Source organism: Symphodus melops (assembly GCF_947650265.1).
Source record: "Symphodus melops genome assembly, chromosome: 7".
Taxonomy (NCBI): domain Eukaryota; kingdom Metazoa; phylum Chordata; class Actinopteri; order Labriformes; family Labridae; genus Symphodus; species Symphodus melops.
The window spans coordinates 28,901,619-28,928,023 of record NC_136697.1 but is presented as its reverse complement, the minus strand read 5'-3'; the positions used below and the strand labels follow the sequence as shown (position 1 = coordinate 28,928,023).

Sequence of the window (26,405 nt, the reverse complement as noted above, 5' to 3'; positions counted from 1 at the left end):
TTATTTAAGTTTCAAGAACATTTATTGAAAAATCAAAAAGGTAAAAATCTGACAAAGTCTTTTAAAATTCAAACACAAATCAATAAAGTAAAATATAGAAATGAAGGTAAAAATAAAAGATTAAAACTTTGAACCCGAGTTTGTGGACACTTTAGTCCCAAAAAGTGAATTTTAAGAATCAGAGTGACGTGGAGTCTTTTAGTGAGAGTAAAAAAAGCCTCCTGATCATCGTATCAAAGTCTTTTAAAACCAAACTGTCTCTTTGTCCAAAACCTTGAAAAAAACATCAACGATGCAGCTGCATCAACTTCAGAATTTGCAGAACTTATCAAATGACAGGTTTGTATCACCATCGGTTCAGGATTATATAAAAGATGCAAACATGAATAATATGTGAAAGCAATAAAAAGCAGACATGATTATACGATAAACAGATTAAATGGTAATAAATGAAACAAACTCAAATATGGTAAAAACAAATTCAAGAATTACAAATAACTTTATGATCTTTAAACACCCAAAAATAATAATTACGTTAAAATAAGAAGGAAAAATCACAAATTCAATACCAAAGTTTTCTGGGCTTAAAAAGCTGCAGACTTGTTGACACAGGTCAAATGAATCTGACTTCAGGGTCGGTTGTACCAGGATCTGGGCCTGCGTCTCAAATGTGAAGACAACCTAAGTCTTGGTGTTTTGATATGAAGCATCTTGGCCTGAACACGTCAAACTGAATCTATTCTTTTTCTTGTGATATCTGTCAGACATCGTCATGAGTCGTCTTTGAGCAGCTTTGTTGGCCATCCTTTTGCTCTGGTGTTTAAGGAGAATTCAGTTTAGTCTTTGTCTCTTGGTTGTAGTCCCAGTGCTGCATTCTCCGGTTGAGGTTGTCCTTTGTTGGTTGCTTTTGTTGCCTGTTTGACCAAGATCAGAACCAAAGTCAGTATCTAGACTTTTGTGGGGTTTCTCTCCTCTGTTTACTTTAGCCACGATCTCTGCTTGTTCTCTCATCTTCATCAGGGACTGAACTCGTTTCTGCCAGCCTGGATTGGCCTCAGATTTTTCTCCTTCAATGAGCATGTCGATGTAGTCTTGAGTGGAGAGAGGATCTGGCTTCAGTGCAATCTCTTTGAGTCTGTTTAGAGACTTTGCAGATCCAGAAATTAGATCATTCAAAGAATCCTGCACAGTTTCATATTGAATTTTCAGTTCTCCAATCAATGCCTCAACAGGTGACTTGGGCTCTTTAGCTATGTCATACTTCTTTTTCAGTTCTGCAATCGTTTGTTTTTCTTGAACTTCTTTATACTCCCATTTGTATTTCTGATTGAAATGCACACTCCAGACACATTTACCTGGACACACTTTACAGTATCCATCTGGTCCCATTGCACAACATTTAATTTTGTCTTTGTCACCTGCATAGATACAATTATCATGACAGGTGAAATGACACAGCTGACAGTTGGTGATGTGTATTCCAGTATGAGAAATAATTACCTGAAAAGGTTTCATGACAGTGATTTCAAACTCATAGTTCTTATTTCTGCTGATCTCTGCCTCGTGCTCCATCAGATGTTCCTCTGTCTCTTTTATCTGCTCGAGTTTGGCTAACCCAACTTTAATCTGCTCCTGCAACTTTTCAACTAAATTTTCGAGCTGCTGTCTTTCTCTGAGGACTTCCTTTGTCAGTGTCAAACTTTTAGTTTCTATTTGATTCAAAGCATCAAAGAAGCTTTTCATGCTTTTTGTCCCCATGTTCCAGAACATCTCATCAAAGCTTCCCTCTCCATCTTCATTGCTGTCTGCAGCTGATGATTTGTTTTCTGCAAACAAAGCTGAGTTATTGAATTTGAAGTGACTCGGCAGCCCGTCTTTTGTTTTTGGACACGGGACATCTGCAGCCTTGATCGCCTCCAGAACTGGTGGGCGCTGACCATCAGCAAACGTCACCAGAACCCTGATGTTTTCTGCGATGTCTTTGCCAAAGATTGAGAGCACAGAATCAAACACATATTTCTGTGTCGCTGTGAGTCGAGCTAAAGAGGCCTGAGCAACAAAACACACAGCATCAATCTCACTTACACCACGCTGTGAAGAGAAGAGATTCCTCAGCTGTTCTGTGATCGCCCTGTCTCTCTCTATGCCTCTTGTATCTCCAAACCCTGGAGTGTCAACGATGGTCACTGAGTAATCTATTTTAAAGCCTTCCTGGTGGTTGATTTTGTACACAGTGACTTCAGAGGTCTGGCTTTCTGCTTGTGATCTGGACTCATCCTCTTCAATTAATTTAAACCTGAAATCATCGTCCCAGTTCACTCCAACAATGTAGTTGATCATTCCATTGATCAGAGTGGACTTTCCTGATCCAGTTGCTCCCATAAGCATTATTGTTCGGTTCAGTTTCCTGCTTTCTCTTCCAAAGTTAAACCTCCGACATCCATCTATGTTCATGTCTTCTTTTTCCAGACTCAGTTTGTAAACTGAGGGTGAGGCATGGTTTATTCTTTTGCTTTTCTGTTTGAGTAATTCTGCAAGAGGATTGGTCTTTGTTGTGCAGACTTTCACAGTGATGCTCTCCTTGCTTCTGCCAGCTGCACCACAATCACATCTGACCCTGACAACATATTCTGTCTCTGACTGAAGTCCTGAAATGATCGTCTCCTCAGCTCTTGTTGTCATTTGTTTCCACTGCAGATCCTCCTCTTTGTCTGTTTCAGCGTACTCCACAATGTAGCTCAAAATGTGAACACCTTGTCCAAGCTCAGCAGGTTTCTTCCAGCTCACTGATATCTCACTTAAGTTGGTTTGAACTTCAGGTTCTCCAGGAGGGCTGCAGGGTAAGGTTTTAATGGAACCACTGACCTGATTGGCTGGTCCAACACCTACAGAGGTCACTGCTCTGCACCTGATCATATACTCTGTGTTTGGACTCAGATCACCCACTGTGACCTCTCCAGGTTTTGATGCTGTCTGTTGTTTCCATCCTTCCTCTCCACTGACACAGTACTCAACAGAGTAGGAGGTGACGCTCTCTGATCCAAACTTTGGTGGATCAATCTTCAGTGTCACACTGTTGTGGTTTACGTCTCTGACTGTGACTGTTTCAGGCTTTGAAGGCGGCTCAAAGTTCTCATTGTCAAGAAAGCCGTCTTTATAAAGGTAGACGCTCGAACCTTTGTGTGTCTCATTTGTTATTCCGACTGCCATGAACTTAATGTTCTTGTTCTCCTGGTTGGCCTCTGCAAAGTTACTGAAGAGCTTTGCTTTTTCCCTCATTGTTTTGACTACTTCTCTGGAAGCAAACCATTGTTCCTTCTCTACATCCTGAGTCTGTGGATCTTGAGGGTTTTCTGGTTTTTGTCTTAAGTAGTCTGACAAAGCTGAGAGGTACGGTTCATTGATTCCCAGTGAGGTGAAAACAAAACACACAGCATGCTCTGTTCTTAGACTTTCTTTGTAAAGGTCATTCTCAGATGGTACAACCATTGTGTTCTTCATCATCTCTGTTAAAGACAATGTGTCGATCTCTCTCTCTTTACAATCCATCCACTCATTCAGGTTTTCACTGTTGAATGGAGAAGAATGTATTTTCCTCAGGACATCTGCGAGCACAGCCTCCTCTTCTCCTCCTCCTCGGATCGATGGAAGTTTCTTTGCCAGAGTTTGTTGGAATTCCAGTTTGAACTCAGAGCAGCTACTTTTAAAAGTTTTAATCTTTTTGCTGATCTGTGGGAAGTGATGTGCTGTGGTGGTTCTCAGTGCATCGCTACACCTCATTTCCAGCTCACTGAGGTCCTCCAGGACACTCTGTGATTTTTGAACTAAACCTTCACTTATCTGACGTACAAGTTTAGCAGCAGTAGAATCTAACATTGTCAGAGGCAGCAGCCAGACCTTCATTGGTACTGCGTTTTCTCCATTGGCTCCCAGCAGTTTAGGCAGACTTTGGTAGACTTGTACTGCTTCTTGAAATGATGTTGGAGTTTTCTCAAGAGAAAAGTCTCCAATGAAACTGCAGGAGAACTTGTCAACACTAGCTTTGTCCTTTTCCTCCATTTTCAGTGAACCGTCACCCTCGATAGAAAGGCAAGGAATTTTATTGATCGCTAGCTTCAACTTTCCCTCAATGTGTTGTTGATCTTCTTTTTGAGAAACTTCACGGTCAAAGACAAAGAAGGCTTGTGCCCCATAAAGAATCGCTGTGACTACATGCGTCGCTAAACCTTTCTCAAAAACATTCTGGTGTTTCATATTTCCTGTTCCAAGATGATCCATCGACAGTTCCTGGACCTTTGTAGTTGCTTTGTACTTCAGTGTTACTCTGGCTTGGTTTTTGGAAGTCTTACTGTTGTTCAGGTATTTGGCTGATCCACCAACCTTTACGAGTCCCCCCAAGAAACTTGCCTTCAATGATGCTTCAACATCGAGTGCAGAGGATTTATCCTTAATAGATTCAGAGGCAACTATCTTAAATTCATTATATTTCTTTGGCCGTTCTCGAACATCCTTCATCAGGTCACCACTGTCCCACAGGGTGATTCCTGCAACAGAAGAAGCAATAATCAGTACAACATCCATGGGAATGGTATTTGATGAAGTGATTCAATGATTTTAGAGGAAAAGATTAATGAATTTAAATCTCAGTACTACAGTACCAGGCACAAGTTGGTCTTTGCGGCAGTCGTACAACATCCCAAGGCCAAAAGGTCGACCGAGAGCCGCCACCTCCATCGTCTCACCGGCTTCAGAGGCCATTCCTTGGTCTTAACTGCACAAAATGGACAACAGCACGTTAAGATTGTTTGATACATCATTTAAACCTTTAAGCGTTCCATATCATTGACGCTCAGTGTTAACCTGTTGAGATTTGTTTAAGAAAAGCATAGGAAGAAAAAAAAATCTAGATAAAGTTGTAAACATGACACCATTTTTTTTTCCCCATATCGCCCATCACTAATCCAAGGAATGACCACAGTGAGTGAGACAGTCAGTCATATTTATCTAAAAGTCTTTAATAGACCTTTAAAAATAATTTATAAGCTTTATTATTAAGTAAATGCTCCCAAGACTTAGACGATGCAGCAGATCCTCAGCCAGAACTATTGCTCGTTATGGGAAAGTTAAAGCACAAAATTAAAAAATACAAACAAATAATTGAGATCTGAAGCAGCTTCTAGGAGCAAAGCGGCTGCTTGCAATACACAATAAAGGGGGATGAATTTTAAATCACATCAGGTGTGATGGTGACGGCTGCACTTGTGATTATATCAATGCATTAATCTGCCTTTCATACTGTTGCTTTGTTTGCAAGTTTATAGGATGCAGCTCACTTAATGGCATCTAAACCAAACTAGATTTACTTTATTAACAACTATTTATTTTAAAATGAACCACACTGTTTAATGATCTCAGTTTTGTTTTTCATATACAGTGGATATAAAAAGTCTACACACCCCTGTTAAAATGCCAGGTTTTTGTGATGTAAAAATATGAGACCAAGATAAATCATTTCAGAACTTTTTCCCCCTTTAATGTGACCTATAATGTGAACAACACAATTGAAAAACAAACTGAAATCTTTTACGGGGAGGATACAAAAATAAAAAACTAAAATAATGTGGTTGCATAAGTGTGCACACCCTCTTATAACTGGATGTGGCCGTGCACAGAATAAACCAATCGCATCCAAACTCATGTTAAATAGGAGTCAGTACACACCTGCCATCATTTAAAGTGCCTCTGATTAACCCCGAATAAAGTTCAGCTGTTCTAGTAGGCTGTTCCTGACATTTTCTCAATCGCACCTTACTGCAAAAGCCATGGTCCGCAGAGAGCTTCCAAAGCAGCAGAGGGATCTCATTGTTAAAAGGTACCAGTCAGGAGAAGGGTACATTAGATGTACCATGGAACACAGTGAAGACAGTCATCATCAAGTGGAGAAAATATGGCACAACAGTGACATTACCAAGAACTGGACCTCCCTCCGAAATTGATGAAAAGACAAGAAGAAAACTGGTCAGGGAGGCTGCCAAGAGGCCGACAGCAACGATGACAACAATCTCCCGTATTCTTCATACATCTGGGCTATGGGGTCGGGTGGAGAGACGGAAGCCTTTTCTTACAAAGAAAAACATCCGAGCCCGGCTAAACTTTGCAAAAACACATTTGAAGTCTCCCAAAAGCATGTGGAAAAATGTGTTGTGGTCTGATGAAACCAAAGTTCAACTTTTTGGCCAGAATTCCAGGAGGTATGTTTGGCGCAAAAATAACACTGCACATGAACAAAAGAACACCATACCCACAGTGAAGCATGGTGGTGGCAGCATCATGCTTTGGGGCTGTTTTTCTTCAGCTGGACCCGGGGCCTTAGTCAAGGTGGAGGGAATTATGAATAGTTCCAAATACCAGTCAATATTGGCACAAAACCTTCAGGCTTCTGCGAGAAAGTTGAAGATGAAGAGGAACTTCATCTTTCAGCATGACAACGACCCAAAGCATACGTCCAAATCAACAAAAGAATGGCTTCACCAGGAGAAGATTACATTTTTGGAATGGCCAAGCCAGAGCCCAGACCTTAATCCAGTTGAAAATCTGTGGGGTGATCTAAAGAGGGCTGTGCACAGGAGATGCCATCGCAATCTGAACGATTTGGAGCATTTTTGCAAAGAAGAGTGAGCAAATATTGCCAAGTCAAGATGTGCCATGCTGATAGACTCCTACCCAAAAAGATTGAGTGCTGTAATAAAATCAAAAGGTGCTTCAACAAAGTATTAGTTAAGGGTGTGCACACTTATGCAACCACATTATTTTAGTTTTTCATTTTTGTATCCTCCCTGTAAAAGATTTCAGTTTGTTTTTCAATTGTGTTGTACACATTATAGGTCACATTAAAGGTGGAAAAAGTTCTGAAATGATTTATCTTGGTCTCATATTTTTACATCACAAAAACCTGGCATTTTAACAGGGGTGTGTAGACTTTTTATATCCACTGTATTTTTATTTAAAAAAGTATGTACAACAAGGCAAGAACATCTCCCTCTTTCTCTCCCAGCTTTCATATCTTATTACTGCTTGTCTCTATCTTTATATTCTAACCTCTCCTTTTTCTGGGAGCTCCTGAGCTCTCTTAGGTTCCTTGGGACTGTTGGTGAGGATGGCCTGCCCAAACAACCTGCTTTTGTAAAGTGTCTTGAGATAAAGCCTGTTATGAATTGACGCTATATAGATAAAGATTGATTGACTGATTGATTGATTGAAAAGGAACAACAACCTTTTTTTCCTTCGTTTTTTCTCCCTTTTACTTTTTATTGCACCTCCAACAACCCACCCCTGGAGACAGGCAGGAAAAAAACAGACAAACAAACCACAAAGAAACAAAAAGACATAGGTGCGTGTGAGATAGTATACATGTAGCTTTCAGAGATACGCAGTGACAAGTTTACATAATAAAAGGGGTATTCTTACTAACAAGAATTGCAGCCCCCCCGAGACTTGAATTGATAATTAGAGTGATAGAATTGCCCCATCCACCCTTTACGTAATCTGTTATGGTTGGAGGTCACAAGGTGGGTTTCTTGAAAGAATGCGATATTAAAATCAAGCCTTCTCAAAAAGGGATAAAACTGTGCTGTTTTATAATGTTGTTAGTGCTTAGTGTTCCAACTAAGCAAATACACTAACATAATGTAGCCATAATCAGCGACTGCCATTAACGCATTCACTAAATATCACTGACACCACCACGCATATCTATTAATACAAAACAATAAGTTAGACACACAGACAAGAAAAACATTTGAAAAATGACCCCTCCCCAAACGAGAGGTAAAATGCCCCATACACAGTGTTCTTCCAACTCGCCTCCAGACGCAGAGAAAAACAAAAACCACAACAACAAAACCACAACAACACTGCTCCTTCGAGTGTTTAATGTTTCAGTCGTCACAATTGAGGAAAAAACCAAAACTAAAAACCCTGCCTTCAGTATTCAGGTATAGACAGCATAAACATGATGAACCTATGGTGATAATGAAGGAAACTAAATACATGTACAAAAATATAATATTGCAGTCTGCTAGGAACGAGAGTAGGAGCTTGAGAGCTGCATATCAAGGTGAAAAAGACATAATGACATACCCGTTCTGTACCTCAACTAAGCCTAGGACCAGAAGCTCACAGGAAAAATAAAAAAAAATTTAAATAAAAAAAAATAATAATTAAAAAAGGGTTAGGGTTAGTAGTTTTTTTGGAGACGTATATATGTACAAGTGTCCATCCAAATACATCCCAAACCAGAGACAAAGAGAGATATTTGGATGACAATCAACAAGTTGGAGGTAACAAAACTATGGCTACATCATTACGGGCCGCAGTTCTAGTAGGAGACGAAACACATGATACCAGAACCGTATGACTACGTCTTCGGTGAAGGATGGTTCCGTCCGGCAGGGAAATCTTCCACCTCTGCGGGTTCCTTAAAGGTGTCCGAGAAGCCGTCGCAGGTGAGGCGCAGGTTAGCTGGATGCACACTAACATGCCATACTTGATGCCCGCCTGTCGGCGCTTCGCCTTAACCGGGTTAAAAGCTGCTCTGCGGCGGCTAAGCTCGGCGCTCATATCTGGGAATATATGGATCCTTACCTCCCTGAATTTTAGCTCGCCCTTGGCTCTGGATAACTGCAGAATCTTTTCCTTATCTCATTAATAGTGTAGTCGTACTATCATGGGTCTGGGGTGGTCACTGGGTTTAGGTTTTGCAGCCAAAGTTCTGTGAGCGCGGTCGAGCACCAGAGGGCACGTTATCTCCTCACCCTACAGTTCAGCAAAAAATGAGGCCATGAATGCAATGTGTTCGTGATCCCGATAATCCGCAAATTCTGGCGGCGGCTTCTGTTCTCTCAGTCATCATTCCGGTCCTTTAACTTCCCGATCTCCCGTTTAAGCTCCAAAACAACGCTCTCCATGGTGGTGATGCTGGAATCATGGCACTCAAGTGCGCCCTCCATCTCTCGAACAGTAGTTGCCGTCTCGGTTTGTGTGTGGCGCAAAGACGCCATCTCAGCTCTAAACTCAGATTTTATAGAGGCAATGTCAGCCTTACTGTCTTGTCGGAGAGCCTCGAGGTCTTGTTCGATTTTATCACAAAAAGTCACCATCTCTTGTTTGATAATATCGGCCAGTTGTCGATGAGAAAACTCCATCTCAGCTTTAAGTAGCTGAATAAGAGAGTTTTCCTCAGGTAGCTGTGGCGGAGGTGGGAGGTCCGGGTGAGGGGTGGCGGTAGTGCTAGCATTAGCCATGAGCGTTTGCTTATGTGATGGGCTAGCTAAACTTTGCGCTGCCACCTTAGTCGACTTCTTCTGGGTTTTACTTGCCACAAGTGGACCTACAATATATGCTCAGCAGGTTTATGCCACAACAAAGTTAAAACATTGTGTCCTTCTCAAAATAAAAAGTTAACATATATGGAGTGTGTCGGACCTGCGGCTACTAAGTCCTCAAATGACTTCAGTTTTAAAAAATAAAAAATAAGTCAAATTAAATATTTTTTGAGTTCTTCTCGTAATTGTTGACATTCTGAAAACGCCTGTGTAGCACGAGGGCTAAGCTAGTGGTGGGTGATAAAGACAAAATATGTCATGATTTTGGTTATTGCAGGAGCACAGTCACGAATCTATCACAATTTTTATTTATACTGATCTGAAAGACTAATCTGCAAGTTACTGACCAGTTCAACCAAACTCAATTCCCTGTTAATTGTTTTTAAATGCACAAAAACTGAGCTAATGAGTTTAGTCTATTTAATGTTGTCGGGGGTCTGGAGGTCTCCCATCAAAACAATTTTAACACCAGACATGTTTTTCCCTTCATTCTGAGGACAAAGACAATTTCTACCAAAATCTTAAAAAGTGTATCTAGAGGAAATAACCAGCCCTGCCTGTAAAGAAGAAAGTGTGACGTAAATTTAACATCAATCATCCCAAGAGGGCCTGAAGAACTACATCATTCCCCCCTCTCACTCTCTGGTGTTGTTCATACTCTGCTTGAATATTTGATGTTGAGCTCAATTACTTTTAATCATCTTTCTATGTAATTTATTTGCTGTGAAACAAGTTAATTAAATCTGATAGAGTCTAAGTCGAGGTTCAGATGTCAGAGATCGAGGCGTACTCACATTAAACTTGATCGCTGAAGAGTTTCAGATAAACTTTCCTCTGTGAGCTCTGTCACGTACGCTGACCTGTTGTTGTCTGTCAGAGTGAGAAGAAGAAGGAGGAAGAGGAGGCCTCATGTTCAGGATGTGTTACGTTAATGTGCTGAGCTCTGATTGGCTGACTGGTTGAGTCGAGTGAAAACCAGATTGTGGGAAACAATAGTTGAGGAAGTTTAAAAAAACAGTGGAATGTAGAGGAAATAACCAGCCCTGCCTTTAAAATAAGAAAGTACGACATGAATCAAACATCAATCATCCCAAGAGGGCGTAAAGAACTTCATTATTCCCCTCTCTCTCTCTCTCTCTCTCTCTCTCTCTCTCTGTCTCTCTCTCTCTCTCTCTCTGTCTCTCTGTCTCTCTCTCTCTCTCTCTCTCTCTCTCTCTCTCTCTCTCTCTCTCTCTCTAATAAAGGCATAAAAAGCTTGAAAATTCAATCCAAAAAAAGAAGCTGTTTGCACGTATTGTTGTTTCTCCTCCTCTCGTTTCAATTCAGTGTTAATTCAAAGGGCTTCATTGGGATGGAAAACAGACATTGACTTTGCTCATAAAAATACACCAAATTCAGAGATTATAGAAGATTCAATATTTAACAAAAAACTTTTTTTATATTTCTCTCTCCTCTCTGGTGTTGTTCATACTCAGTTTGAATATTTAATGTTGATCTCAAGTACTTTTATTTAATCATCTTTTTATGTAATTTATTTGCTGTGAAACAAGTTAATTAAGTCTGATAGAGTCTAAGTCGAGGTTCAGATGTCAGAGATCGAGGCGTACTCACATTAAACTTGATCGCTGAAGAGTTTCAGATAAACTTTCCTCTCTGAGCTCTGTCACGTACGCTGACCTGCTGTTGTCTGTCAGAGTGAGAGCAAGAAGAAGGAGGAAGAGGAGGAGGCCTCATATTCAGGATGTACTACATTAATGTGCTGAGCTCTGATTGGCTGACTGGTTGTTGAGGAAGTTAAAAGGTCACAGAGACGAGACTGAGTTACACGAGGTTCACAACTGTCTTTACACTCTGCTGGCTAACTTCGACCCAGTTCATATTTTATATGTACAGCCCATTTCATACTCACGAAATGTAGACTCAAATCATACAGAACAAAAAGATAAACACAATAAAAACATTTACATTTGTGAAGGAAGCTCACTTTAAATCCAAAAACATTTAAAAAGGAGCCTGCACCATCCAATACAACTGTTCCTATAGGAAACAATGTTTTCAGACCACTCTTAAAAGAACCTAGTTTCTACAGATCTCAGGTCAACGAGGAGTTTGTTCCACAGATTGTTTGTTGTTCCACAGATTCCACAGATGTTCCTCACAAGATTTTGAACTTTGGGTAAATTCAGCAGACCTGTACCTGCTGATCTCAGGGATCTGATCAGAGCATACATGAGTAGGAATGTTGAGGACAATCCAGGAAGCACACAAAAGGTTTTTGTAGCACTTGTGGGGGGGGCACCTATCATAAGCCCCATTCAGACAGTCATTTGAAGCTGTGATTATTACTGTATGTGGAACTCCCCAACACTAAATCACAGACTCCCAGACCGGGACAAGAATATGACCCTGCTCTGGAATCAATATGAAAGTACAAAGACATGATGACGGCTCAGATAAAGATGGCACCGTTTAGGAAAATGTTTACGGAGGGAGTCTGAAGAAGTAGGACCACGTTATCTCAGACTTCTATACAATCACACTTGTTGAACAGCTAGTTAAGTCTCCCCCTGCTGGACAGTCAAATAAATGCAGGTCCTATAAACAGTCTATAATAGTAAGGTCATGGAGTCAATGGTGAAGAAACATGCTGACTCATCAGAGGGAACCACACAACAGTTTGAACTCAATAACAATTATTAATTATTTAATGATCTTTCAGTTTGTGAGTGGGAGGATTTACTGCCCAACATCTGAATGATTAGATTCAACTTTAACTTTTAACAGCAACTCTCCTTAACTTGGATGCTAGGTGTGTATGAGGTGTGGAGTGAAAGTCAGTAGACGTTTACCGTGGTGTGAAAGGTCAACGCTGACCTCCTGAGGTCCACGCCGCCTCCTTAAGACAGGCTCAAAGCCTTTGTGGTGTGAGGGGCTTTTTACAGAAAAGTTGCCTACCTCAGTGGACAATTAATATCTATTAAAAAAAATCAGTCAATTATATAAGTTTTAAGAACATTTATTGAAAAATCAAAAAGGTAAAAATCTCACAAAGTCTTTTAAAATTCAAGAAAGTAAAATGTAAAAATGAAGGTAAAAATAAAAGATTAAAACTTTGAACCCAAGTTTGTGGACACTTTAGTCCCAAAAAGTGAATTTTAAGAATCAGAGTGACGTGGAGTCTTTTAGTGAGAGTAAAAAAAGCCTCCTGATCATCGTATCAAAGTCTTTTAAAACCAAACTGTCTCTTTGTCCAAAACCTTGAAAAAAACATCAACCCTGCAGCTGCATCAACTTCAGAATTTGCAGAACTTATCAAATGACAGGTTTGTATCACCATCGGTTCAGGATTATATAAAAGATGCAAACATGAATAATATGTGAAAGCAATAAAAAGCAGACATGATTATACGATAAACAGATTAAATGGTAATAAATGAAACAAATATGGTAAAAACAAATTCAACAATTACAAATAACTTTATGATCTTTAAACACAAAAAAATAATAATTACGTTAAAATAAGAAGGAAAAATCACAAATTCAATACCAAAGTTTTCTGAGCTTATAAAGCTGCAGACTTGTTGACACAGGTTTTAACGTTTTTCAGAAATGACATGATGGTTCTAGTGAAGAAAGTGGTCGGACATTTAAATTGGACTCTTGATTTCATACATATTTGTAATTGTCCTTTTTCTTGGTTATAAAGGAAATGTTAACATTCAGCTCGATTGCTCCTCTGTCCCCTGCTGGTCTGTTTTCACAAATCGTTTCCTGCCAGAGCTCGCTTGTATATCTACACTGATGATGCTCGTAGCTGGTTTAAAAAAGCAACCATGGCCTCCACTTGTAGGCAGCGTTTGTTTATGTCTCATGAGGGCAATGGTGTCCATCCTGGTACTGTGGATGTTTTTGTTGTTTCTGAGATGACAACAATGATCCTCTTCCACATCTAATGACTTCTGTTTTGATATTAAGCATCTTTGCCTGAACACGTCAAACTGAATCTATTCTTTTTCTTGTGATATCTGTCAGACATCGTCATGAGTCGTCTTTGAGCAGCTTTGTTGGCCATCCTTTTGCTCTGATGTTATCTGAAGAGCCTGTTTAGTTTTTGTCTAATGGCTGTAGTCACAGTGCTGCATTCTCCGGTTGAGGTTGTCTGTTATTGGTTGCTTTTGTTGCCTGTTTGACCCAGATTAAAACTTAAGACTTCTGTGGAGGGTCTCTACTCTGTTGACTTTAGCCATGATCTCTGCTTGTTCTCTCATCTTCATCAGGGACTGAACTCGTTTCTGCCAGCCTGGTTTGGCCTCAGATTTCTCTCCTTCAATGAGCATGTCGATGTACTCTGGAGTGGAGAGAGGATCTGGCTTCAGTGCGATCTCTTTGAGTCTGTTCAGACACTTTGCAGATCTCTGCATCAGTTCCTGTATCTCATCCTGCACAGTTTTATATTCAGTCTTCAGTTTTCTAATCAATGCCTCAACAGGAAACTTGGCCTTTTTAGCTATGTCATACTTCTTTTTCAGGTCTGTCAGCGTTTGTTTTTCAGTAACTTCTTTATACTCCCATCTGTATTTCATGCTGAAATGCACACTCCAGATACATTTACCTGGACACACTTTACAGAATCCACCTGGTCCCATTGCACCACATCTACGTTTGTCTTTGTCATCTGCATGGTCACAATTATCATGACAGGTGAAATGACACCGCTGACAGTTGGTGACGCACACTCCAGTACCAGAAATATCTACCTTAACAGCTTTTGTTACAGTGACTTCAATCTCATAGTTATTATTTCTGCTGATCTCTGCCTCGTGCTCCTTCAGATGTTCCCCTGTCTCTTTTATCTCCTCGAGTTTGGCTAACCCAACTTTAACCTGCTCCTGCAACTTTTCAACTGAATTTTCGAGCTGCTGTCTTTCTCTGAGGACGTCCTTTGTCAGTGTCAAGCTTTTAGTTTCTATTTGAGTCAAAGCATCAAAGAAGGTCTTCATGCTCTCTGTGCCCATACACCAGAACATCTCATCAAATCTTCCCACCTTATCTCCCCTCATGGTGTCTTGTGCAGATGATTTGTTTTCCGCAAACAAAGCTGAGTTATTGAATTTGAAGTGAATCGGCAGCCCGTCTTTTGTTTTTGGACACGGGACATCTGCAGCCTTGATCGCCTCCAGAACTGGTGGACGCTGACCATCAGCAAACGTCACCAGAACCCTGATGTTTTCTGCGATGTCTTTGCCAAAGATTGAGAGCACAGAATCAAACGCATATTTCTGTGTCGCTGTGAGTCGAGCTAAAAAGGCCTGAGCAACAAAACACACAGCATCAATCTTACTTACACCACGCTGTGAAGAGAAGAGATTCCTCAGCTGTTCTGTGATCGCCCTGTCTTTCTCTATGCCTCTTGTATCTCCAAACCCTGGAGTGTCAACGATGGTCACTGAGTAACCTATTTTAAAGCCTTCCTGGTGGTTGATTTTGTACACAGTGACTTCAGAGGTCTGGCTTTCTGCTTGTGATCTGGACTCATCCTCTTCAATTAATGTAAACCTGAAATCATCATCCCAGTTCACTCCAACAATGTAGTTGATCATTCCATTGATCAGAGTACACTTTCCTGATCCAGTTGCTCCCATAAGCATTATTGTTCGGTTCTGTTTCATGTTTTCACTTCCAAAGTTAAACCTGCGACATCCATCTATGTTCACCTGTTCTTTTTCCAGACTCAGTTTATAAACTGAGGGTGAGGCATGGTTTATTCTTTTGCTTTTCTGTTTCAGCAATTCTGCAAGAGGATTGGTCTTTGTTGTGCAGACGTTCACATCAGGTTCTCCAGGAGGGCTGCAGGGTAAGGTTTTAATGGCTCCGCTGACCTGATTGGCTGGTCCAACACCTACAGAGGTCACTGCTCTGCACCTGATCATATACTCTGTGTTTGGACTCAGATCACCCACTGTGACCTCTCCAGGTTTTGATGCTGTCTGTTGTTTCCATCCTTCCTCTCCACTGACACAGTACTCAACAGAGTAGGAGGTGACGCTCTCTGATCCAAACTTTGGTGGATCAATCTTCAGTGTCACACTGTTGTGGTTTACGTCTCTGACTGTGACTCTTTCAGGCTTTGAAGGCGGCTCAAAGTTCTCATTGTCAAGAAAGCCGTCTTTATAAATGTAGATGCTCGAACCTTTCTGTTTCTCATTTGTTTTTCCAACTGCCATGAACTTAATGTTCTTGTTCTCCTGGTTGGCCTCTGCAAAGTCACTGAAGAGCTTTGCTTTTTTCCTCATTGATTTGGCTACTTCTCTGGAAGCGTACCATTGTTCCTTCTCTACATCCTGAGTCTGTGGATCTTGAGGGTTTTCTGGTTTTTGTCTTAAGTAGTCTGACAAAGCTGAGAGGTACGGTTCATTGATTCCCAGTGAGGTGAAAACAAAACACACAGCATGCTCTGTTCTTAGACTTTCTTTGTAAAGGTCATTCTCAGATGGTACAACCTTTGTGTTCTTCATCATCTCTGTTAAAGACAATAATGTGTCCATCTCTCTCTCTTTACAATCCATCAACTCATTCAGGTTTTCACTGTTGAATGGAGAAGAATGTATTTTCCTCAGGACATCTGCGAGCACAGCCTCCTCTTCTCCTCCTCCTCGGATCGATGGAAGTTTCTTTGCCAGAGTTTGTTGGAATTCCAGTCTGAACTCAGAGCACCTACTTTTAAAAGTTTTAATCTTTTTGCTGATCTGTGGGAACTGCTGTGCTGTGGTGGTTCTCAGTGCATCGTTACACCTCATTTCCAGCTCACTGAGGTCCTCCAGGACACTCTGTGATTCTTGAACTAAACCTTCACTTATCTGACGTACGAGTTTAGCAGCAGAAGAATCTAGAGCTGTCAGAGGCAGCAGCCAGACCTTCATTGGTACTGCGTTTTCTCCATTGGCTCCCAGCAGTTTAGGCAGACTTTGGTAGACTTGTACTGCTTCCTGAAAAGATGTTGGAGTTTTGTCAAGAGAAAAGTCTCCAAAGAAACTGCAGGAGAACTTGTCAACACTAGCTTTGTCCTGTTCATCCATTTTCAGTGAACCTTTACCCTCGATAGAAAGAAAAGGAAGTTTATTGATCGCTAGCTTCAAGTTTCCCTCAACGTCTTGTTGATCTTCTTTTTGAGAAACTTCACGGTCAAAGACAAAGAAGGCTTGTGCCCCATAAAGAATCGCTGTGACTACATGTGTTGCTAAACCTTTCTCAAAAACATTCTGGTGTTTCATATTTCCTGTTCCAAGATGATCCATCGACAGCTGCTGGAACTTTGTAGTTGCTTTGTACTTCAGTGTAACTCTGGCTTGGTTTTTGGAAGTCTTACTGTTGTTCAGGTATTTGGCTGATCCATCTACCTTTACAAGTCCCCCCAAGAAACTTGCCTTCAATGATGCTTCAACATCGAGTGCAGAGGATTTATCCTCAATAGATTCAGAGGCAACTATCTCAAATTCATTATATTTCTTTGGCCGTTCTCGAACATCCTTCATCAGGTCACCACTGTCCCACAGGGTGATTCCTGCAAAAGAAGAAGCAATCATCAGTACAACATCCATGGGAATGGTATTTGAAGAAGTGATTCAATGATTTGAGAGGAAAAGATTATTGAATTTAAATCTCAGTACTACAGTACCAGGCACGAGTTGGTCTTTGCGGCAGTCGTACAACATCCCAATGTCGAAAGGCCGACCGAGAGCCGCCACCTCCATCGTCTCACCGGCTTCAGAGGCCATTCCTTGGTCTTAACTGCACAAAATGGACAACAGCACGTTAAGATTGTTCGGTACATAATTTAAACCTTTAAGCGTTCCATATCATTGACGCTCAGTATTAACCTGTTGAGATTTGTTTAAGGTAAGCATGGGAAGAAAAAATTTTTTAATTAAATTGAAAAAAATCGAGAAAGTTGTAAACATGACACAATTTTTTTTTTCCATATCGCCCATCACTAATCCAAGGAATGACCACAGTGAGTGAGACAGTCAGTCATATTTATCTAAAAGTCTTTAATAGACCTTTAAAAATAATTTATAAGCTTTATTATTAAGTAAATGCTCCCAAGACTTAGACGGTGCAGCAGATCCTCAGCCAGAACTATTGCTCGTTATGGGAAAGTTAAAGTACAAAATTTAAAAATACAAACAAATAATTGAGATCTGAAGCAGCTTCGAGGAGCAAAGCTGCTGTGTCACGTTGTAGCAGGCAGGAAACAGGGAGGAGGACCCAAGTGCAGAATAAAAATTTATTAACAAAAGATAAAAACAAAAACTTACTGAATTAATAAATCCAAAACGTTCTGAAAGGCAATTCGAGCAAAAAAACAAAAATCCAAAAACCAGGAGGAGAAAACAAGTTAGTTAAGTCTGATAGAGTCTAAGTCGAGGTTCAGAGATCGAGGCGTACTCACATTAAACTTGATCGCTGAAGAGTTTTAGATAAACTTTCCTCTGTGAGGTTCTGATAGGCTGACTGGTTTAGTCGAGTTTAAAACCAGGTTGCGGAAAACAGTCGTAGAGGAAGTTAAAAGGTCACAGAGACGAGACTGAGTTACACGAGGTTCACAACTGTCTTTACACTCTGCTGGTTATCGACCCAGTTCATATTTTGTATGTACAGCCCATTTCATACTCACGAAATGTAGACTCAAATCATACAGAACAAAAAGATAAACACAATTTAAACATTTACATTTGTGAAGGAAGCTCACTTTAAATCCAAAAACATTTAAAAAGGAGCCTGCACCATCACATACAGTCTTCGTCTCTTGGTTGTAGTCACAGTAATGTTTTCAGACCACTCTTAAAAGAACCTAGTTTCTACAGATCTCAGGTCAACGAGGAGTTCGTTCCACAGATTGTTTGTTGTTACACAGATTCCACAGATGTTCCTAACAAGATTTTGAACTTTGGGTAAATTCAGCAGACCTGTACCTGCTGATCTCAGGGATCTGATCAGAGCATACATGAGTAGGAATGTTGAGGACAATCCAGGAAGCACACAAAAGGTTTTTGTAGCACTTGTGGGGGGGCACCTATCATAAGCCCCATTCAGACAGTCATTTGAAGCTGTGATTATTACTGTATGTGGAACTCCCCAACACTAAATCACAGACTCCCAGACCGGGACAAGAATATGACCCTGCTCTGGAATCAATATGAAAGTACAAAGACATGATGACGGCTCGGATAAATATGGCACCGTTTAGGAAAATGTTTACGGAGGGAGTCTGAAGAAGTAGGACCACGTTATCTCAGACTTCTGTACAACCACACTTGTTGAACAGCTAGTTAAGTCTCCCCCTGCTGGACAGTCAAATAAATGCAGGTCCTATAAACAGTCTATAATAGTAAGGTCATGGAGTCGATGGTAAAGAAACATGCTGACTCATCAGAGGGAACCACACAACAGTTTGAACTCAATAACAATTATTAATTATTTAATGATCTTGATCATATTTATCTAAAACTCTTCAATAAAACTTTAAAAATGCTTCACAAGCTTTCTTATTATGTAAATCCAAGACTTAGGCGATGTAGTAGATCCTCAGCCAAAAGTAACGGTCGTTATGGGAAAGGAAAAGCACAAAATTAAAACATCTAAAAAGAAAAAATACAAAAAGATGGGCGATGTTTGAATCCACCAGCAGTAAAGGTATTATTTACATCGATGCAACTTTAAAGTGAGGAGATTTATCAGAGTTATAAAGTTGTTTCACTCTGTGTTCAATCAGCCTGTTTAAAGCTTCTGAGATGCAAATGTCTGCCTGCCAGCATAGAGAGAAAAGACAAAAACATTCAAATTAGTTATTGTCAGGCAAATGAGCTCTTTCATGAGTCCATGTCACTGATGTGAGAAACGCACCGCTAACCTGCAGCTGTGTGCTGCTGCCGCCGACACGGCCACATCAGAACTCAGTGTGGCTCTGATTCAAGGCTGCATCTGAAGCAGCTTCTAGGAGCAAAGCGGCTGCTTGCAACACACAAAGAGGGTGAATGTGTGATAGTGTGATGGTGGCGGCTGCACCACATCACATCTGAGAACCTGGGACAAAACCAGTCACAGCCTGCCAAAGAGAAGATCCAAGGCCACAGACCACAAGTAAAGTGCTGGGCAATGATTGATGTAGATCTGGACATGATCCTTGAGGGAGTCCGGAGAACAGTGGAGAAGAAATTGGATAGAATGAGTGACCTGAACTACTTCTATGGCAGGTTCGGAACATAAGAACAAAATGAGGGAAACACCAACTTCTCCCAAGTCCCGAAGGCAACAGGAAGTCATGCACCTCAAAGAGAGAAGGGATTTAAGGATACGATGGAAGAAATCTTCACCAGAAGAGCAAGAAGGCATTGACCTCCTACAAGTAGAGCTGAAGGGTCGCCTGAGACGCTGTGGAGAGCAGAAAATCTCAGAACTCGACGCAGGAAAAAAAAGGAGTAGGCAAGAACATCCTTCTTCAAGGATCCTTTCAGATTTGTTAAAGGCCTCTTTACAAGGGCAAAGAGCGTATCCCTAAAAGGGACATGGAGCATCATATGAACAGCAACTTAAGTTTCCAACTGAGATCTTGAACACTAATCTCAGGCCAGAGCTGAAAAAAATGAAAAAAGCTGAAGTACACTGACTTGGCTTTTGAAGCACAACAACAAGGCCCGGCGTACACAGGTGCTCTTGGTAGAGGTTGAGTGCAGAGGACCTGTGGCCACATCCACAACCAAGCACCTGAAGGGGATGGGAGTTGGGGGACAGTCCCTCAGGAAAGCCATCAGATCATTGTCAGAGGCAGCGGAGCGAAGTAGCAGGTGGATTTAGATATAAAGAAAGGATACCAACTGGGCTACAAAGAACAGTAAAGAGGGGTAAAAGCAGAAGGGAGCTCACCAGGTGTTGCAGTTGAGCCCTCTGGAGGTGTCGTGGGCCTATCAACAAAACACAGGTGAAGGAGTTTCTTCTTTCCCCTACTCCCCTCTTCCCACTCAAATCCAGGAAGTCCTGGATCTCCTACTCCTTACTAGGGATATTACAACAAGTCATATGAGCTGAAACAAATGGGCTGTAAACCAAACTAGATTTACTATATTAACAAATATTTATTTCAAAATGAATAACACTGGTAAATGATGTACATTTTCAAAGACAAATAAGCCAAATTAAATATTGTTTGGGTTCTTCTCTTATTCATGGACATTCTGAATGTGCCTGTGTAGCACGAGGGCTAAGCTAGTGGTGGGTAATACGGAGACATTATGTCACGATTTTTGTTATTGCAGGAGCACATTTCTTTTCATACATACATCTGACAGACTAATCTCCAAGTTAATGACCAGTTCAACCAAAATAATTTCCCTGTATGATGTTTTTAAATACACAAAAATTAGACTAATAACTTTAGTCTAGGGTGACCAAACGTCCTCTTTTTACGTCCTGTCAGGGGCGTCCGTTTTTTTTTTTTTAAAAATCTGTCTTTCATGGAACAATCAAGTTTGTACTTAAATTGACCGGCGCAAAATGCTACGGTAGCTACTTCGTTATGTGACGTAACTCTCGAGGCTGCTTTGTGGGCGGCTCTGCGACCTGCACATTTACAGGGAACAGCAGACAGCAGCAACAGAGCTGACAGCGGAGCAGCAGTGATTTCACACAAAATGCCGAAGCGTAAGTGCAGCTTCATAGATGAACTACAAAAACAGTGTAAAACAGCAGCTACACAGCAACAGCAAAGAGACGTCTTACAAAGACTTTTATGCTTATTCGTTGAGCAACTGGAAACTGCTGGGAAAGATCAGTTCTGCAGAAAATATGGACGAGCAGACAGAAGAACTGCAGGATGAATAAGACAAAAAAAAAAAGATTAAAAGTAGATCATTTCTGTTTGTTAAGTTAGAATTTTTGTGAGCCTTTTTTCTAATTCATTATTTATCTTGTTACCGTGAAAAGGGAGATATTAAAAGCTGGATTTTCTAACACAAAGAGTTCATATTTTCACATTATTTGAAAAGAGAGCTATTATTTTGTAACAGGTAGTTACATATTTCATTTGATTTCATTAGAGAAGTTGCATTTGCACCATTGAGACATAATAAATCATGATCATAGACCTCTGAGAAGAGAATGAATGTGAATTTGTGTCTCATGGCCGTCCCGAGTGTCCTCTTTTTTGGAAATCAAAATATGGTCACCCAACTTTAGTCTATTTAAAAAAGTTGTTGGTCTGGATGTCTCCCACATGAACAATTTTAACACCAGACGTCTTTCCCTTCATTCTGATAAATATTTTTGCACAATTTGAATGTTTTCTGCACAGCTTTGAAATGATGATTTAGTGATGTGTCCTCTCCTCGTGTTCATTGTACATTTTCACACAGTGATGCTTTCATTTGAAAACCACTAAGATAAAACAGAATGTGTTCATTCTGTGACACGTAATCAAAGCACGTTTTACTGAAAGAGTTTTATTCCTAGAGGGGGCGGGACACAGTTGATTGACAGACAGTCGCCATGGTTACTCACTTTCACCTGCCTGCTGCACACTGAATAACAGTTTCTACCAAAATCTTAAAAAGTGGATCTAGAGGAAATAACTACCCCTGTCTTTAAAAGAAGACTGTGCAACATAAATTTAACCTAAATCATCTCAAGAGGGTTTGTGGTACAATGTCATTCCTCTCTCTCTCTCTCTCTCTCTCTGAGTCTCGCCCTCTCTCTCTCTCTCTCTCTCACTGATGTCTGACACTCTCTCTCTCTCTACAATAAAAAGGCACAAAAAGCTAAAAATAAAAAAAAAGTTGTTTGCACGTTTTATTATCTCCTCTTCTCCTTCCTTGGGTTGTTCATACTCAGCTTGAAAATGTTATGTTTATTTCAAGTACTTTTATTTAGTTTAATTATTTTTTCCATTTAATTTGTTTGCTTTTAAACAAGTTAATTAAGTCTGATAGAGTCTAAGTCGAGGTTCAGATGTCAGAGATCGAGGCGTACTCACATTAAACTGGGCCGCTGAAGAGTTTCAGATAAACTTTCATCTTTCGTGTGAGCTCCATCACAGACGCCGACCTGCCATGCAGTCTGTCAGTGTGAGAGCGAGAAGAAGGAGGAAGAGGAAGTGGTCTCGTGTTCAAAATGTGCAAGATTTGTGTGCTGAGCTCTGATTGGCTGACTGTTGTCGAGATAAAACCAGATTGCAAGAAAACAGTCGTTGAGGAATTTCCAAGGTCACAGAGGAAAGACTGTGAGTTACATGAGGGTCACACCCGTCTTTATGCTCTGCTGGTTATCTTCAACCCAGTTCATATTTTATTTGTACAGCACATTTCATACTCACGAAATATCATACATCAATATCATACTCAAATCATACAGAACAAAAAGATAAACAAACACAATTTAAACATTTACATTTGTTTAGACAGCTCACTTTAAATCCAAAAACACATTTTAAAAGGAGCTTGCACCATCATATACAGCACACACTGACATACAACTGTTCCTATAGACACACACACACACACACACACACACACACACACACACACACTCTTAGCAACCAAAGGCTGTGAGAGAAGCAATGTTTTCAGACCACTTTTAAAAGAACTTAGTTTCTACAGACCTCAGGTCAGCGAGGAGTTTGTTCCACAGAACTGTTTGATCCTGTTTGATCTCAGGGATCAGATCAAGGTAGACTTTATTATCCCAGAGGGGAAATTAGCTTTACAGCGACTCTGACATGCACAAAATTAACAATCCATTACAAACACTATGGGGGGCCTTTACATTGTGCTGTTGATGAGTTTCATGGTACAGAGGACAAAGGACTTTTTCAGTCTGTGAGTCCTGCACCTAGGCCGAGTAGTCCTGCACCTAGGCCGAGTAGACCTGCGCCTAGGCAGAGTAGACCTGCACCTAGGCAGAGTAGACCTGCGCCTAGGCAGAGTAGACCTGCGCCTAGGCAGAGCAGACCTGCACCTAGGCCGAGTAGACCTGCGCCTAGGCAGAGTAGACCTGCACCTAGGCAGAGTATACCTGCGCCCAGATGGCAGCAGCTTGTACTCTGTGTAAAGGGGGTGAGCGCAGTCCCAGAGGACTCGATATAAGAGGACGAGTTCACCAAAGCTCGAGCTAAACATTCACACAGCCTCTTCCTACTGATTGGACTGTAGTCAGCGAACAGGTCACAAACATTTTGAAATGTTTTGCAAACCTGAAGTCATATTGTGAATTTGATTCTGTACTGAACTGGAAGCCAAACAAAGATTTTTTCGGTGTAATGTGTTCTATCTTCTCTGTCCCAGTAAGTGCTCTGGCTGCAACGTTTTGGATGAGTTGGACTTTGTTTATTTATTTTTATTTGGAAGTCCAGCATAGAGGGCATGACAGTTATCTAGTCTGTTGGATGTACATGCATGGACCAGTTCCTCAGAGTCAGGTTAAGTCCTAATCAAAGTCTTGCTGGTCAACTCTCCTCAGCATGGTTAAACCTGCACAATGCTGCCCTCTAGTGGCTGATTCCACTCATTGCTTCTAATTCAGATAGTCTTCTCTAGTGTTCAGAGCCTTCTTACAACACCAACAAACAGAAGTAGAGCTCATATAAATGTATGTGATGAGAAAAGAACCGGTCTTACCTTGGAGATATCATCATGGTGGTCTAGCAGCTCGTCACTCCGCTTTGTTTTTGATGATGCGACGCACTTAAATCACGTCACGTCTCTCAAACCGGAGAGCGCGGTTGTGTCAAAGAAAAAGATGGCGATCGCTTAGAGCTGCGCCCTGCGGCAAAGACCGAAAAGTCGAGGTAGTTCTCCACGCTAACGTCTCAAATGCTGACAACCGGTTGGTTCCAGGACCGCCGACGCTGCTCCTTGGCGTGACATTAGAATTTGAGTAGTTTTGTTTTTTACCGAACCGAACAGACTTTTATTTCCATCCTTCCATTTTCCACCGCTTATCTGAGGCCGGGTCACGGGGCCAGCAGTCTGTGCAGAGACGCCCAGACTTCCCTCGCCCCACTTCCTCCAGCTCTTGGTGGGACCCCGAGGCGTTCCCAGGTCTCTTCAGCGAGTCCTCGGTCTACCCCGAGGCCTCCGGGTAGAACAATCATTTTATTTATTTTGTTTTTATTTGAGTTTCACCCAGAAATATTATTTTGAACTGAAAATTAATGAATGCTGAAATTTAAAAAATAAAAAAAGGTATTTTTGGGGTAAATTAATGTTAAAATAAAAGATTGAGTCGAGTCAGCATCCGGAGAACAACACGGTGAAAATGACTGATCACTTTGATGCTCAGTTTAATATGGTGAAGTTATGAAGGTGTGTGTGAAGGGGCGATGACACTGGTCAAACTAAGTGGACTTTAGAGGGGAAGCGTTCTTAGGCATGGTAACGATGACCCGTGTGACCACAAGTCTTCACCGTAGTTTACATTAAATGTTTGTGAGTTTTTATGTAGCGTAGAGATCAGGCCACATGGCGCCTTTAACACACTCCCTAAAGATTTGTAAAGTGTGTGTGTGTGTGTTTGATGGTGGGGGGAGGAGGGGGGGGGGGGGGGGGTGCTTCAGAAGCTCATTAACACACCAGCTGTTGCTAGGTCTGTTTGTTAGGGCGATGTAAAGACCCTGATGGTCGCCTGTGTGTGTGGTTGGTATTTCTATAGGGATTGGGTGTGAAAGCAACACAATGAAAGTGGGCGTGGAGGAGACTGGGCGTGTGTGTGTGTGGGGGGGAGAGGGGGGGTTGTGTCTCCATCTGCATGCTATTATCATTGTTATTGATATTATTTTTTTCATAGATGAATTTACCCAGATAGATAGATAGACAGACAGATAGATAGATAGATAGAAGTTTATAAAGACTCTTACCTCTGTGACTGTAAAACATGTTAAAAGCGTTTCCAGCGCTCCGTGTTTGAGACCTCGTGGGGCGGCGTTTGTAAAGTCAAATGAGACGTCACACCTGTTAAAGACACCAGAACACCGAGTCATAACAACATTAAGCATTATGTAGAAAACAGATGTTTTTAAAACCAACACACATCTTTTATACAAACAGCAGATTTCTCACTCATCGTCTTTTATTCCAGTTTGACCTCATGATGGAGGAAACATGTTAAAAGGTGCTGCTTCCATCCTCATCTCAATTTAACTAATCAATGTTTACTATAGCTGCTCTGTTGTTCATTTACTGCTCTGTGTGCCTTTGAATTGCCCCACAGGGACAAATAAAGTTTTTTGAATTTGAATGAATAATCTGTCCCAGCTTGCAGACTTTGGTGTGCCGGGATCAATCACAGCGGGATTAAAGTACACGGCTAACTTTCTACAGGAAACTGGACACACTGGATTATATGTTCAATATAGTAAAGATATTAGCTCCTAAGGATATTAGTTACCATGGAAACAACAACAAAAAAAAGACGCCCCAAGCACCTAATAGTGGATAGGTTCTCAGGAATCGCAGGCTAACTGCAGGCATGGTTTCAAACTTTACTGATCAGCATTAAAACACACAAAGGGACTCGACTGAAAGGTGTGGCAGCATCTCACCTGTTTCCTCTTCAGCACCTGCAGGATCCCATGTGGGCGGAGTCTGTGGTCGTCAAAGAGGAGTCCTGCTTCTGGGGTCGCCGGGGTCGCCGCCGGCGCAGCGGCAGTGCGCGCGACCCCACGTATTGAGGCTCAGTCCTCGCGCGTGGGCGGCCCGGGTTCGCGTCCGGCCTGTGGCCCATTTCCCGCATGTCTCTCCCCACTCTCTCTCCCCTTTCCGACTCTATTCACTGTCCTCCCTCTATCATTAAAGGCCAAAAAAAAGGCCAAAAACAAAACTTAAAAAAAAAAAGAGGAGTCCTGCTTCAAATCCAGAGGACATGTGATCCACCTTCTCCTCATGTTCAAGCTGGAGGAGGAGGTTTGAGACCCTGTAGAATCCAGCTCTCTCTGAACGCTCCGTTTTGGTGTGTGTGTCTCTTTAAATGCGATGACCC

The 26,405-nt window shown here is 41.3% G+C and overlaps 2 protein-coding genes across 5 annotated transcripts; both read right to left on the bottom strand.

The window, feature by feature from the left end:
* On the bottom strand, positions 1-11,089 carry LOC306827316 (uncharacterized protein). Of its 4 annotated transcripts, none has more exons than XM_079349027.1 (4): positions 10,995-11,089; positions 10,178-10,253; positions 4,659-4,771; positions 1-4,544 (listed from the first exon to the last, which is right to left on the bottom strand). In XM_079349027.1, exons 3-4 carry the CDS (start codon positions 4,756-4,758, stop codon positions 832-834), a joined length of 3,813 nt encoding a protein of 1,270 aa, XP_079205153.1. In that variant the 5' UTR covers positions 4,759-4,771; positions 10,178-10,253; positions 10,995-11,089; the 3' UTR covers positions 1-831. The 4 variants fall into 4 exon arrangements, with proteins under 4 accessions (XP_079205153.1, XP_079205156.1, XP_079205155.1 ...); XM_079349030.1 differs by having other exon boundaries at positions 10,178-10,243; positions 11,061-11,079; XM_079349029.1 differs by lacking the exon at positions 10,178-10,253 and having other exon boundaries at positions 10,995-11,070.
* LOC306827319 (uncharacterized protein) lies at positions 1-26,405 on the bottom strand. The gene is made up of 4 exons (XM_079349035.1): positions 25,285-26,405; positions 17,059-17,171; positions 12,432-16,944; positions 1-48 (listed from the first exon to the last, which is right to left on the bottom strand). The coding sequence occupies exons 2-3, from the start codon at positions 17,156-17,158 to the stop codon at positions 13,580-13,582; spliced, it is 3,465 nt and encodes a 1,154-aa protein (XP_079205161.1). The 5' UTR covers positions 17,159-17,171; positions 25,285-26,405; the 3' UTR covers positions 1-48; positions 12,432-13,579.